This window comes from Schistocerca serialis, chromosome 8, assembly GCF_023864345.2.
Source record: "Schistocerca serialis cubense isolate TAMUIC-IGC-003099 chromosome 8, iqSchSeri2.2, whole genome shotgun sequence".
Taxonomy (NCBI): domain Eukaryota; kingdom Metazoa; phylum Arthropoda; class Insecta; order Orthoptera; family Acrididae; genus Schistocerca; species Schistocerca serialis.
The window spans coordinates 273985315-273999481 of NC_064645.1; the positions used below are offsets into that span (position 1 = coordinate 273985315).

General features: G+C 39.4%; 1 protein-coding gene across 1 annotated transcript in view; it reads right to left on the bottom strand.

Moving 5' to 3' along the window:
- Positions 1-1693: 1693 nt before the first annotated feature.
- Positions 1694-14167, bottom strand: part of LOC126416662 (transmembrane protein 234 homolog) — a 37489-nt gene continuing 25015 nt past the window's right edge. Inside the window, exons 4-5 of the mRNA XM_050084461.1 lie at positions 4102-4194; positions 1694-1868 (exon numbers count right to left, since the gene is read on the bottom strand). Of these exons, the coding sequence (XP_049940418.1) occupies positions 1774-1868; positions 4102-4194 (188 nt within the window). The 3' untranslated portion in view covers positions 1694-1773. The remainder of the gene's footprint in view (positions 1869-4101; positions 4195-14167) is intronic.

Genomic DNA, 14167 nt, shown 5'->3' on the forward strand with positions numbered 1-14167 from the left:
CATAAACCATTGTTGATGAACAGATGTTGAAGCCCAGCATGCATATTGACTTCCAGATGATTCTCAACAAGTTAAGAGTGCAGTACCTTAGATTTTGTGTTGGTATAGTGGAAGTGTGGTAGCTGTAAAATTTTTAAAATGTGTAATGCAGACAAAGTTACATTCCTGCATATGACACTACATCATAACCATGTAATTTATACAGTACAGTTAGTAAAAGTTTACCTTCGTCTGTGTACTACAGTTTGCAAAACATTTTGTTACAGTATTAATTTCTCTCACTTTGCCTACCAGTGCGTTTACGAGAGAAATTAATTTCACATCTGTTTGGAGAGATTGAGCCATAAGATGACTGAAATGAGATCTTCCAGTTTTCTACACTAGTTTTCACAAGTCCACCATTTACATTTCTCAGTTAAAAGAGCTGCTCCTCTAGTATGACCGATGGTCTTGTTTTGTGCTCTTCCCTACTTCTCATATTAGGAATTAATCATTTTGATGAAAGTTAAATCACTTGATCTGCTTTATATTCTGGGCAATACAATCTGCAGTCACCATAAGAAAAAGTGCTTGTAGTTTAATGTTACTGACAAGAAAAATATCTAACAAAAAAGCTAAATGTTTGCTAAAACAATAAATGTGAGTAGAGAAGTACTTTCAGAGGCATATTTCCCACAACAGAAGTTCCTGTGTTGTTGTATGCTCTTCCATTATTTGTCAACGAAGCAGCAGAAATGTGATTTTTCATTAAAATGATTGGAAAAACAGTGGAATGGAATGGTAAGCAAAGTCGAACTTGTAGACATGCTACATCATTTCTGGTGCATCTGCACTGCAGTTGTCCAATACCAAATGCAGCATCACTTTATCAAATGATGCAACAAGAGTACCATCTTAGTAGCCTGGTTGTTGCCACATGTATGGCAACATAGCTCTTTACCTGGTGCAGAAAGTTGATTGTAAGTAGATGATGAAATATCAGTCGAGGGTTAACAAATATTGTTTAAAGCAAATATTTAACTGTGTGCTATATAATTTCTCATTTATTACTCTTCTGAATTTGCTTGTGTATTACATGGTTTGCTTCTTATGTGACGTGTCCTTCAGTAGACTTTAGATTCGTCAACCTTGAAACTACTCTCTCTGGTAAGTGGTTGTTTTGGATTAGAACAGCAATATTCTCAATGAAAGAGCAGCCTTTACAAAGCATACACTTTTTTCTTGGTTGAGGTCAATGGAGGCTGCAGGAAATGGGAGTAACAGGCTCAATGCCCTTCCCACACTGCAGCTCTGAACTTTTGCTTGTGTTGCATACAAAACATTTATACTCACTGCTAGAAATGATTTTCCTTTTCAGAGAAGTCATAGGTAATGCTGCCATAGTACCTGAAAATGATTTACCACCTTTCTAACACCAGCAGCTTAATCAAAGCATGGAAGAATGTAGTACAGCATTCAGAAAAGCTACTACAGTGCTTCTTCACACAAAAGTGTTTGATTCCTAGGGTTGACAGTGAGGGGACATAGTCCACCCTCACTGAGAAAAAGCCAGAATGTCCAGACAAAGCCAAGAAAAATGTGTAGCTGTACAATATGCATAGTGCCCCCCCCCCCCCCCCTACACACACACACACACACACACACACACACACACACACCAGGAGAGAGTAAGGAGATGACAAACTTCAGAATATTAGGTTAATACACAGTAAAGAAATCTTTTATTTTATACCGTCTCATTTATGAAACAAATACAAAAATGATACCATAGCTTCATCCAGCACCACCTCCTCCATTTTGCATGAGGAATTTGTCCACACAGCAAAGTGATATTCCACACACTATCAATGTAATGCCACACACGGTCTCTGTAGAAATAAGTTCAATATTGATTAGCAGTAAATTAGCAAGCAATGTGAAAAAGTGTAATTTTAAAGCTATAAATATCATTTGTATTACTATCAAATTCTTCTTCAAGTAACACTGTGTGGAATCAGACATGCAGTTTCAACAGAATAAATATAGGATAATATACTAACAGTATAAAAACATACTTAAAAATGTGGATTTATTCCAATCTGTGAGAGCCCAGGTATCTCATATTGACATAATTTATCTTTGTAGTTTTTTAATGTGACTGCAGAACTGCTGCTACTTCCACTCTAAAAGCTAGATAGTGTACCATCTCTATTTTGATATTTTATTACTCTTTTCTGTGTAGAATTAACAGAACTTAAGTTATTGACCTTAATAAGTTCATCCCCCCCCCCCCCCACACACACACACACACCCAGTTGGTACCAACCAAAGTTGCCTTTGTGTAGGCATTTGATTAGGTGAGCTTTTGTTCAAAGCAACACAAGAAAATAGTAAATACGGAAAGGAAAACTTCAGAAACAAACCACACGTGAAAGAGGTAGGTGTGTGTGTGTGTGTGTGTGTGTGTGTGTGTGTGTGTGTGTGAGAGAGAGAGAGAGAGAGAGAGAGAGATATGAACTTCTTAATGATATTCTACACACTACAAGAGTGGGCACATTGTACCAGTTGTCAGGGATTGACATTCTGTTCAAGTATGGATTGCAGGAAGAATGGTATGCATTGTGGGAAGAATGATTGTGACATCTCATTGAATCGGGTGTATTGCCGGTGGCCGTTTTTCTGCAACACAACCTCGGCGTCTTCATCAGGTGCTTCCTGTGACTGAACTTTCAGCACGTGATGAAGACGCCAAGGTATGGTGTCGAAATATTGTGTCAGAAAAACACAGACCACCGGCAGTACACCCAATTCAACGAGATTTCACAAAATCGCCAGGAAAGTCTAAGGAATTAAGAATGATTGTGTTTGGCTCTCTCTCTGTGTGTTGTAATTATTCTAATGTTGTCCTCACAATCCCTGCTTGAGCAGTACATAGAGATTGTAGTATATTTGTAGAGTTATCATTTACAGGCGGTTCTTGAAACTTCGGCAATATGCTATCTCGGGATGATTTACGTCTATCTTGGAGTGTCTGCCCCGCAGGTCAGGCAAACCTGTGACCATTCATGCTGCCCCTTTCTCTATATGTTCAATAACCCAAGTTAGTCCTATTTGGTACAGGTTCTACACACTTCAGCAATATGGGTCACATGAGTGATTTGTAAGCAATCTCCTTTGTAGATTGATTGCACTTCCCCAGTATTCTCCCAATACCCCGAAGTTTGACTGGGTCTATGTGATCATTCCATTCCATGTCCCTACAAAGTGTTACACCAAGGTATTTGTATGAGTTGGCCAATGCCAACTGTGACTCATTGATATTATAGTCATAGATACTACTATTTTTTCATTTTGTGAAGTGCACAATTTTACATTTCTGAACGTTTACAGCAAGTTGCCAATCTTTTCACCAGTTTGGAATCTTTTCCAGATCTGAGTGAATATTTATACAGCATCTTTGTAGACAACTGCATCATCTGCAAAAAGTTTGAGATTCCCATTATTTTTGTCGCAAGGTCTTTAATATACAAAATGAACAGCAATTGTCCTAACACATTTCCCTGAGGCATACCCAAAGTTACTTCTACATGTGATGATGACTCTCCATGCAAGATAATGTACTGTGTCCTACCTACCAAAAAGTCCTCATTTCAGTCACAAATTTTACTTGATACCCATATGACTCTTTACAATAAGTATAGGTGTGGTACTGAGCCAAATGCTTTACAGAAGTCAGGAAATATGGAATCTATCTGACTGCCTTGATCCAAAACTTTCACTACGTCATGTGAGAAAAGTATGAGTTGTGTTTCACATGATTTATGTTTTTGGAATCCATGCTCTTGATTAGTGCTGATCATGGAGCGCATTTAACTAAGCCAGAGATTTCACATTCTCGAAGTCTCTGACTTGCTCTGGTTGGACAGGACTTGTGGGAAGTTCAAATACATTGAGCAGGCTTCTGTTTTCATGCGACATTTTTGTTATATTTGGTTATAAAAATCTTCAGAAACTATATATGTGTGCTTAATGTTGATATTCTACAGTTTTTGTGTGTCATTATTTTGAGGCATACTTTACTTTGTGGTATAATGAATTAAACACTTCTGAAGCTGTACTCACTGGCATTGGGTAAGCTTTCTCCCAAGATCCAACCTGTAGCTGCAGTGAACACAAATGTGAGGGAATTTGCTACTGGAACTGCCAAAGACATTTCTGAAACAATGGATTAGACAAATGAAATATTCAATAAAAAGTACAACTGTTCATACAAAATAAATATCCATCAATTTTACTGGAATGTAATGTTGTAAATAATTCTCCCCCCCCCCCCTCTTCCTATGTTCACTGGAAAGAGCATTCCAGGAATAGAGGTCTTCCTCCTACAATGTAATACTGATCAAGTATCTCATTAAATTCCTAGTGTAACATGTGATGTCCAGGCTTGGATGAAAACTGTGGACTAACAGCAGTTAGGCAATGCGTTCAAAATATCTGACATACTTCTATAACTGAATATTGCTACTTTAAGTTTGCTTTCAATAAGGTATTTTGCATCATAAAGACTTAACTACTTTTACCATACTACGTATACTGCTGATAAAATATGGAATATTAAATATGATGGAAGTAGTACTGGGAGCTGACCAAATAATATATAAAGTATTGTATTGAAAAGGAAATACCTCCAAATGTTTTGCAAAATTATATTTACTCGGTCACAAACCAGCTTTTGCCTTCTTAAGCAGTCTTTAGGTGTCACCTGACATTACTGAATAAAAATAATTTTGCAGAACAGTGGGAAATGTTCCCTTTATAATACTATAATCTTGTACTGACAACTACCTATCAAAAAATTTAATTCATCTTTAATTAAAATATCATTTCTGGTCGAAGTGGGAGAAGCAGGACAGCAAAGAGGTAGGGAAAATAACTATGAAAGAGGTACAAGGAGGTGGCTACACAAATGGAAATTGGGAAATCACCAGGGCCTGGAAATGTACCAGTAGAATTTCGTGTGGCCTAAGTATTCTGTATGAGTACCTAAGCATGTTATTTAATAAATGTATGAGGTACAGGGAAGGATTTCCAGCGGAGTGGGAATTTAACACATCTAAGCCCCACACGTAAAAAAAAGGGGGGGGGGGGGCAAGTAAGAAAGTGTGTAGCAATTACCATGGCAGCAGTATCACAAGTTCAATCAGCCAGGCTGTAGGTGAGGATTTTCAAATAAAAAATGCAGAACATTTGTAAATCAAGTGGAAGAACAAATTGGCTTTAGAAGAGGCAGGTCAGTGTAGATAACATTCTTACTCTAAGGCAAATCATGGCGAAGAGACTGGAAAGGAATTGAAGCAGTCATTTGGTCTCCATGGATATTGAGAAAGCATATGACACAGTGCCACTAAAGCTGTAGTTTGAGGTGCTGTGGTCAGAGGAATTAGCAAAAATTTTTGTAAGAAATATCATAAACCTCTATAAGTCAGCAGAATGTGTTATTAAAGTGGGGAAAAGAAATCTGTGGATAGGTCTTCAGAATAACTAAAGGATTGAAGCAAGGATGCTCTCACATTCTTTGAGATGCATGTGCAGAAGATAGTGGATCTATGGTGTAGAAAGTGCATGGGCATGTGAACTGAAATAGGGAACCACTGTATGTAATACTTTCCTGCACTGATGATCAGGTCATTGAAGCAAATGATGAAGGGGAGGAAGTTTTTGGGAGAGTACAAAAAGTGAGGTTCGAAAATTAATTTTGAGAAGATGGAGTATGTATGTTGTGGAGAAGAGGGAAGTAACTTGTACATTGGCGGACACCTCATTAAGTATGTTAAGCGTTTAAGTAACTGGGTAGCATTCTATCGTGATGTATATTACTGACCTTGCTGACAATATTGATAGTAATCTCAGACTTCTTGCAGATGACAGAGGTATCTATAATGAAGTACTGTCTGAAAGAAGCTGCATATCAGATCTCTATAAGTTTTCAAAGATTGGCATCTCATTCAAAATGTTCAAAAATGTAAAATAGTGCACTTCACAAAGCAAAATAAATGTAGTATCTTATAATATCAATTGGGCAACTCATGCAATATACATTGGTGTAACACTTTGTAGGGATATGAAATGGAATGATCACAAAGGCTTAGCTGTGGGTAAAGCAGGTGATACACTTCAATTTTGGTAGAATACTGAGAAAATGCAATCAGTCTACACAGGAAATTGCTTACAAATCAGTCATGCGATCAATTCTAGAATACTGGTCAAGAGTTTGTACACGTAGTAAATAGAACTAACAGGGGATATTGAACCTGTACAGAGAAAGAAAGCATGGATGATTACAGTTTTGCTTGATCTGTAGGAGAGTGTTACAGAGATACTGAACAAACTGAACTGGCAGACTCTTGAAGATAGATGTAAACTGTCCTGAGAAAGTCTACTCACAAAGTTTCAGGAACTGGCTTTAAATGATGACTCTATGAATATAATACAATCCCCTATGTACTGTTCACATTGGAATCAGGAGGACATGTTTAAATTAATTACAGCATGCAAAAAGGCATTTAAACAACCATTTTTCCCTTGCTCTATATGAGAATAGAATGAGAAGAAACCATAATAAGGGGACGCCGAGACATACCCTCTGCCATATACTTCACAGTGGATTGCAGAGTGTAGATGTACATGGAAGACGTGATACAGACAGCCAACGGACCAGGCATGGAAAGGCAGCTATCCAAAATTTAAGTCCTATACCTTGGTCTCTCAGAAATGAGTTTAAAGGATTTATATAAATCCACTGTGGAACCAATAAGAAGCTATGGGACTGAGTGCTGGGAACTCACAGAAAGTAAAGACTTAGAGCTTCAGAAATGAACCACTTGAGAAGAGCATGTAGAATTTCCCTTCTTGACCTAAGAAATGAGGAAATTAGAGAAAGGATGCAGACTGATTATAGTATTATGGATAGAATAGAAGAACAAGTTACGATGGTTTGGGAATGTCAAAAGAATGAATGAAAACAGATGGCCCAAGAGAGTACTTTCATGGCAACCTCTTGGAAGCAGAAGAGGATGAGCAAGAATAATGGGAGCACTATAACCTCTGAATCTTGTGAAAGATTAGCTCAGCAATATTTGCTATCCAGATACCCCCAAAATCAGAGACATCAGTGTCTCAAAATCTTCCTATTTCAGTTACTTCCATTCACTGATGTACTATGGGCTCATCTTCTGGGGTAATTCACCACTATTGAAAGAAGTATTTATCATTCAGAGAAAAATGTTGTCAGAGTTGTATCTGGAATTCCTGCAGGAACTCATTTAATCTTTTTGCCAAGTAGGGATGTTGATAACTATATCACAATATCTCTTTTCAATCATGACATTCATGCTTCACAAACTCTCAAAATGAATAACATCACCATCACAACACAAGAAGGAAATGTGCCATATAATGTGATCCAAAGAATCTGGCTAGTGCAAAAAGCAGTAAAACACGCTAGCACAAAAATCTTCAACTCTGTTTGAAGTTTATTTTGAAAAATGAAGAAACCACAGGACAGTTGCTTGACCCACAATCTTTTATTGTGTACACAAGGGTTTTGGAACACTTACAGTTCCATCATCTGCTGTAAAAACTAAAATCACTTTATCATGTGAGGTCATCCTCACCCCAGTGTTGTCATGGAACCAAAGGTTCTGGGTCAAAAGTGTGAAAGGGACAAAAATTCCGTAACCACTACTCCTCCTGTGCTGCGTGATCTGTTTGTGATCCTGGTGACACAGCACAGGGGGAATAGTTGTTATGGGATTTTGGTCACTTTTACCCTTTTGACACGGAACCTCTGGTTCCACGACAACATTGGCATGAGAATGACTTCAGATGATTAAGTTATTTTATTTTTTTACACCAGATGGAACTGTGAGTGTTCCAAAACCAGTCATGAATACAATAAAAGATTGTGGGTTAATCAACTGTCCTGCAGTTCTTCATTTTTCCAAATGGACTTGTACACTTGCAGCTGTCCCATAAGGAGAACACAATTCCAAGTAGTATTAAGCCCATAGGAGGTACTGACTGATTATTTAAATGTAAGTTAAAGGAATTTTTGCTTAAAAACATTTATATGCTCTATATGTATTCTGCAACAGGGACAGATGAGACTATTTCTCATATATTTAGGTGTTTTCCCATTTTAATGTCTCTTGTTGCTTTAATTACACCTTATAAAACACTTTGTGTTCTGTAAGTTATGAAAACGGTCCTTGCACTTTCTTGGATCATATCTGAAATTTATATTTCAAACCTGAGGGTGTGATTGTTAATGTTTCTTGTTAACCTCTGTATGTAATTGTTAATGATGTGAACACAATAATGAATTACAAGTCTTCACTCATTCCAGTCCAGATGCTATTATGTAATATGGAATATGCAACACAATACATAAACTGCTTTTTTTATAATTCTGTGGTATATCATGTAAGGGCATCATTCTTGTTTGGTGAGCTAAATCTCTGTCAGCCATCAGCCTCTGTTGGTGAGGAGATTAGCAAGTCACTTATTTAGCTTTCCTGTTTGTTTTCATAATTTAATTCTTAAGTTAGTAGTAGTACAATGGATAGGGTGCATGTGTGCTGTGTGCAGATGCAGGAGGAGCTGGCCACAGTTTGCAAACAGCTGAAGACACACATTGCCATGGTCAGCTGTCTGCAGGCTGTTGCCTCGGGGTGTGGCGGCAGTGGAGTAACTGATGTCAGTTGTTTCACCCATGGGCTCTGCTATCGAGGCACCTTCCAGCATACCTGATGTGGGGGATCCACACTCACTGTAGAGTGAGTGGTGGGTTTTTACGTAACTGCATCACTTGAGCCAGAGTGTCAACATGGAGGCTGGCTGTCTGGCTTTGCCCATTCACTCTGTAATTTGACAGGTAGCTGACACTTCAGCAGGGTCCGAGCAGGCACATGGGTGGGGGGTTTACTAGTTATTGGGAACTCCAATGTTAGGTGCATTATGAAGCCCCTTAGGGAAAGAGCAATGAGGGCTGGAAAGAAATCCAATGCGCACTTGGTGTGTCTGCCTTGGTGGCCTCATCCAAGACTTGGAAGAGGCCCTACCTGTGGCTACTGACAATGCAGGATGCAGTAGCCTGCAAGCTGTTACTACAATCAGCACCAATGAGACCTGCCGTTTGGGTCTGAGGTCATCCTCAGTTTTTACAGGTGGCTGGCGAAGTGAGGAAGACTGCTGGTCTCACTCACAAGGTGCAATCAGAGTTCACAATTTGCATCATCATGCCCAGAGTTGATCGGGGCCCTTTGGTTTGGAGTGTAGTGCAATGTTTCAAGCAAAGGCTCTGTTGATTCCATGACATTCATGGGTGCAGATTTCTGGATCTGCATTATGGGCTGGAAAGTTGTACGACTCCCTTGATCGGTCAGCAGTGCACCACACAAAAGAAGTAACTACTCAGATAGCAGAATACTTGTGGAGTGCACACGAGATATTTTTAGGCTAGGCAGTAGTTTGAGGTTCTCTGATGGATGCTTGCCAGTTGATAAGCAGGAAGAGAAATCAGATCGCATACAAAGTAAGGACACTTCGACTGTCAAAAGCTTAATGGAAAATTGTCGAAGTATATGTAACAAAGTTCCTGAACTTACTGCACTGCAGAGAACTTGTGGCATTCAGATTATTCTCTGAACCAAGAGCTTGACGAACTGAAATAGTAGGCTCCAAAATATTTCGCTAGGCATGGGACACACATGAAAAAGGCAGATTATACACCATATGAGGGAGAGGGTTCATGGCTGTTGACAAAAATATTGTGACTATTGATTGCAAAACTAAGTCATCTGGATCCAAGTAGCAGATCTAGGTGAACTCAAGTTAATTATTGGATGTTTTTACCAGCCACCCTGTTCTATGTCAGCAGAGCACGAATACCCAGATCATGCAGTATTACTTGGAGGCAACATTAATCTACCAAGTATAGTCTCGGACATTTATGAATTTACTGCAGGTGACGTTGGCAGACAGTCTTGTGAAACACCTTTGAACACTTTTTTCGAAAACTGCCTTGAACAAGTAGTTAGACAACCCACACACACTGGAAATATTTTAGACCTTGTAGCTATGAACAGGCCTGACCTTAGTGCGTGTATAGAGACGGAGGTTAGTGATGATGATGATGATGATGCCATAATAGTGATAATGGTTAGTAAAGTTGATAACTCCATCATGAAGGTAAAGAGAGTATTTATGCTAGAAAGTGATGATAAGCAGTTGATAGCATGCTACTTAGACAGTGAATGGACATAATTTTATTCCAATATGATAGACACAAAGGAATTACAGGCAAAGGTGAAACTGACTTAAATTGCTCTCTGGAGACATGTGGATGAAGGATGGAAAAGACCCTCTGTGATTCAATAATAAAGTTTGGAAAATGCTGAGGTAGTGGAGATTGTTGCATTATTGGTTAAAAAAAGAACACACAAATATCAAAAAGCAGAAGTTCATGGCAATCCGTGCGTTTGTAAGAAGATCAATGCATGAAGCAAACAGCAACTTACACCGTCATACCTTAGCAAAAGCTCTTGCCAAGAACCTGAGAAAATTTTGTTCACATATAAAATCATTTCTACTGCTGGCAACATATATTTTGCATAAGGACCATGAGTATCAGATGGGAGAAATTAGGGCTTGTACGGAGGCTTATAGCCAGTAGTTCTCCCTTGCTCTGTTTGTGATTGGAACAGGAAAGGAAATGACTAGTAGTGACACAAGGTACCCTCTGCCGTGCACTGTACAGTAGACTTTCAGGGTGATACAGAAAAACAGGAATATTTCCACAATCCAATAAAACTAGAAGCGATGAAGGAGAGAAAATGCTCTCATAATAATTGAAACTTTACAACTTTAATATTTATGAAACATTGATGGCATTTGTCATTTTTTTTAAACCATATCCTTTAGATGGCATCTTCCTGTACGAATACATTCGTGAAATCGGCTGTTGAGAGTCCTCTCTGACTGCCCCTAAATCTCTGTTTTAACTCATCCAGGGTTCTTGGTTGAGTCGTGTAGACTTTGCTCTTGAGGTAGCCCCACAAGAAAAAATCACAAACAGATAAATCTGGCAATCTAGGGGGCCCCATGGAATATTACTGAATCGTGAGATCACATGGTTACCAAACAATTCTCGCCCATATGCCACTGATTGCCATGCAGTGTGTGATGTTGCTTCGGCCTGCTGAAACCAGGCTTCTTGAATGCTTGGAAAGTTGTTCAATGCAGGTTTAACAAAAGGTCATAACATCTCCATGTAACGATTGGCATTGACAGTTATTGTGTTTCCCTGTTCATTTGTAAAAAAATACGGTCCGATAATTCCATGTGATGAAACATGACACCATACTGTCACTTTACTAGTGTGTAAAGGGCGCTCATGAATATCATTGGGAATTGTGTTTGCCCAGTAACAGTAGTTTGGTTTATTCAAATAATCTGTGAGATGAAAAAGTGCCTCACCCGATATCCACTACTTGTTTAGAAATTCATTGTCATTGTTTATTTTTGTTATTACTTATTGACACAATCCTAATCGTAACCAGTAATCATTGTCCTTCAATTGTTGCACCATCTGTAGTTTGTATGGATGACATTTTAAATCAAGATGAAGAATGCTGCAAGTACTCTTCGGAGACATTCCAACCACTGCTGCTTACTTATGAATTGAATGCCGTTGGCTCTGTAAGACAGACTTGCGTACAACACCAATGTTCACTGGAGAATGCACACTTAATTTGTCATTGTGTTGGTTTCTTCTTGAGGGCAGATCCAGTCCCTTCAAAGTTATTAATCCAACATTTTATCATGTGTTTTGATGGAACAGCATCATGACGTCCTAAATTATAAAAACGTCGAAACTCCCTCTGCACCGCTACCAAACTATCATTGTTTTTATAAAACATTTTTATGGCTAACACATGCTATTGTCCATTCCACTGATCCATGATTACTGAAATGGCGGACTGTTTACTTGCTAACTATCACAATTCGCAGTGCTGCCACATGCCCATGGCTGCCCCTACTCATTTCAAACATTACCGTTATTCTGTATCACCCTGTATAACCTTCCCAGTAAAGTAATGGCTTCTACAAGTTTCATTGATCACATAAACTGTAGTTTCTGTTGTTTCCATTTATTGCTTCTAAATTTCTCTCAGCTTGTTCGTTAGTTTGGAGTTAAATTTTGTGTCTGCAAACATAGTCACATTGCTTTTCTGAATAACAAAAAAAATCATGTTTAAAAGCAGCAAAGTGCCAGTCAAGTCTGAAGTCATTTTCTTCCACCACACTGTAAATATCTTAGTAGACTAATGCTACAGAAAATGTAGGTTTGTGGTCTTTATCAGTCATCACCATCCTGTGTTGCTGCCATAGATGAATCTTTCATAGAACTCGCTATCAGTTGCTTTTACACCACTGTCTTTCAAAAACTGCTGTGCAAAGCATTTATTTTAATGATCAAGTACTCCATGTTATCTTCATAAAGTGTCATCTCTTTCAGCAACAAATTCAAACTATTCTTGACGAACAACTTTAACAGACACTTTCACAGTCTAATACAACAGCGATTGCAGTTTTATTATTGACTAATACCCATGATATACCACAATTTGCAACTGTTTGGTCAATTTCCTCTAGTCTAGCCTTCTTGACAGAAAGAGAGTTGCAAAACCAAATACCTACAGATACCTTAATTTTATATATTCTTGATAAGTGACCTATCTTGGCACAAGAAGAAGGCAATCCTCATCTACACCGAAGAGCCAAAGAAACTGGTACCTGTCAAATACCATGTAGGGCCCCCACAAGCGCACAGAAGTGCCGCAACACGATGAAGCATGGACTCGAGTAATGTCTGAAGCAGTGCTGGACGGAACTGACGCCATGAATCCTTCAGGGCTGTCCATCAAACCGTAAGAATATGGGTGGGGGGGGGGGGGGGGGTGGAGATCTCTTCTGGACAGCACATTGCAAGACATCCCAGATGTGCGTATAATGTTCATGTCTGGGAAGTTTGGGGCCAGCAGAAGTGTTTAAACTCAGAAGAGTGTTCCTGGAGCCACTCTGTAGCAATTCAGGATGTATGGGGTGTCACATTGTCCTGCTGGAATTGCCCAAGTCTGTCGGAATGCACAAGACATGAATGGATGCAGGTGATCAGACAGGATGCTTACGTACGTGTCGCATATCAGAGTTGTATTTAGATGAATCAGGTGTCCCATATTCCTCCAACTGCACATGCCCCACACTATTACAGAGCCTCCACCAGCTTGAACAGTCTCCTGCTGACATGCAGGGTCCATGGATTCATGAGGTTGTCTCCATACCCTTACACGTCCATCCGCTCGATGCAATTTTAAACGAGACTCGTTTGACCGTCAACATGTTTCCAGTCATCAACAGTCCAAAGCTGGTGTTGACGGGCCCAGGTGAGGCATAAAGCTTTGTGTCGTGCAGGGTACATGAGTGGGCCTTCGGCTCAAAAGCCCATATCAATGACGTTTTGTCGAATGGTTCACACAATGACACTTGCTGATGGCCCAGCATTCAAATCTGCAGTAATTTGCGGAAGGGTTGCACTTCTGTCACATTGAATGATTCTCTTCAATTGTTGTTGGCCCCATTCTTGCAGGATCTTTTTCTGTCTGCAGCGATGTTGGAGATTTGATGTTTTACCATATTCCTGATATTCACGGGACACTCATGAAATGGTCGTATAGGAAAATACCCTCTTCATCACTACCTCAGAGATACTCTGTCCCATCTTGGCTCGTGCGCCGACTATAATGCCACATTCAACCTTACTTAAATCTTGATAGCCTACCATTGTAGCAGCAGTAACTGATCTAACAAACTGCACCAGACACTTGTTGTCTTACACGGGCGTTGCCAACCACGGCACCGTATTCCGACTGTTTACATAGCTGTGTATTTGAATACACATGGCTATACCAGTTTCTTTGGTGCTTCAGTGTATAAGCAGACTGGTGTGTAGCACATAGACACACATAACAGAGGGAGCAGTTGCCTGGGCTGAGAGAAGTGGTGAGGGTCTAGGTAAGGATGCACAAGTCAGAGCAAGAGGGGGAAGGTTAGCAGGATGGTGCAAGAC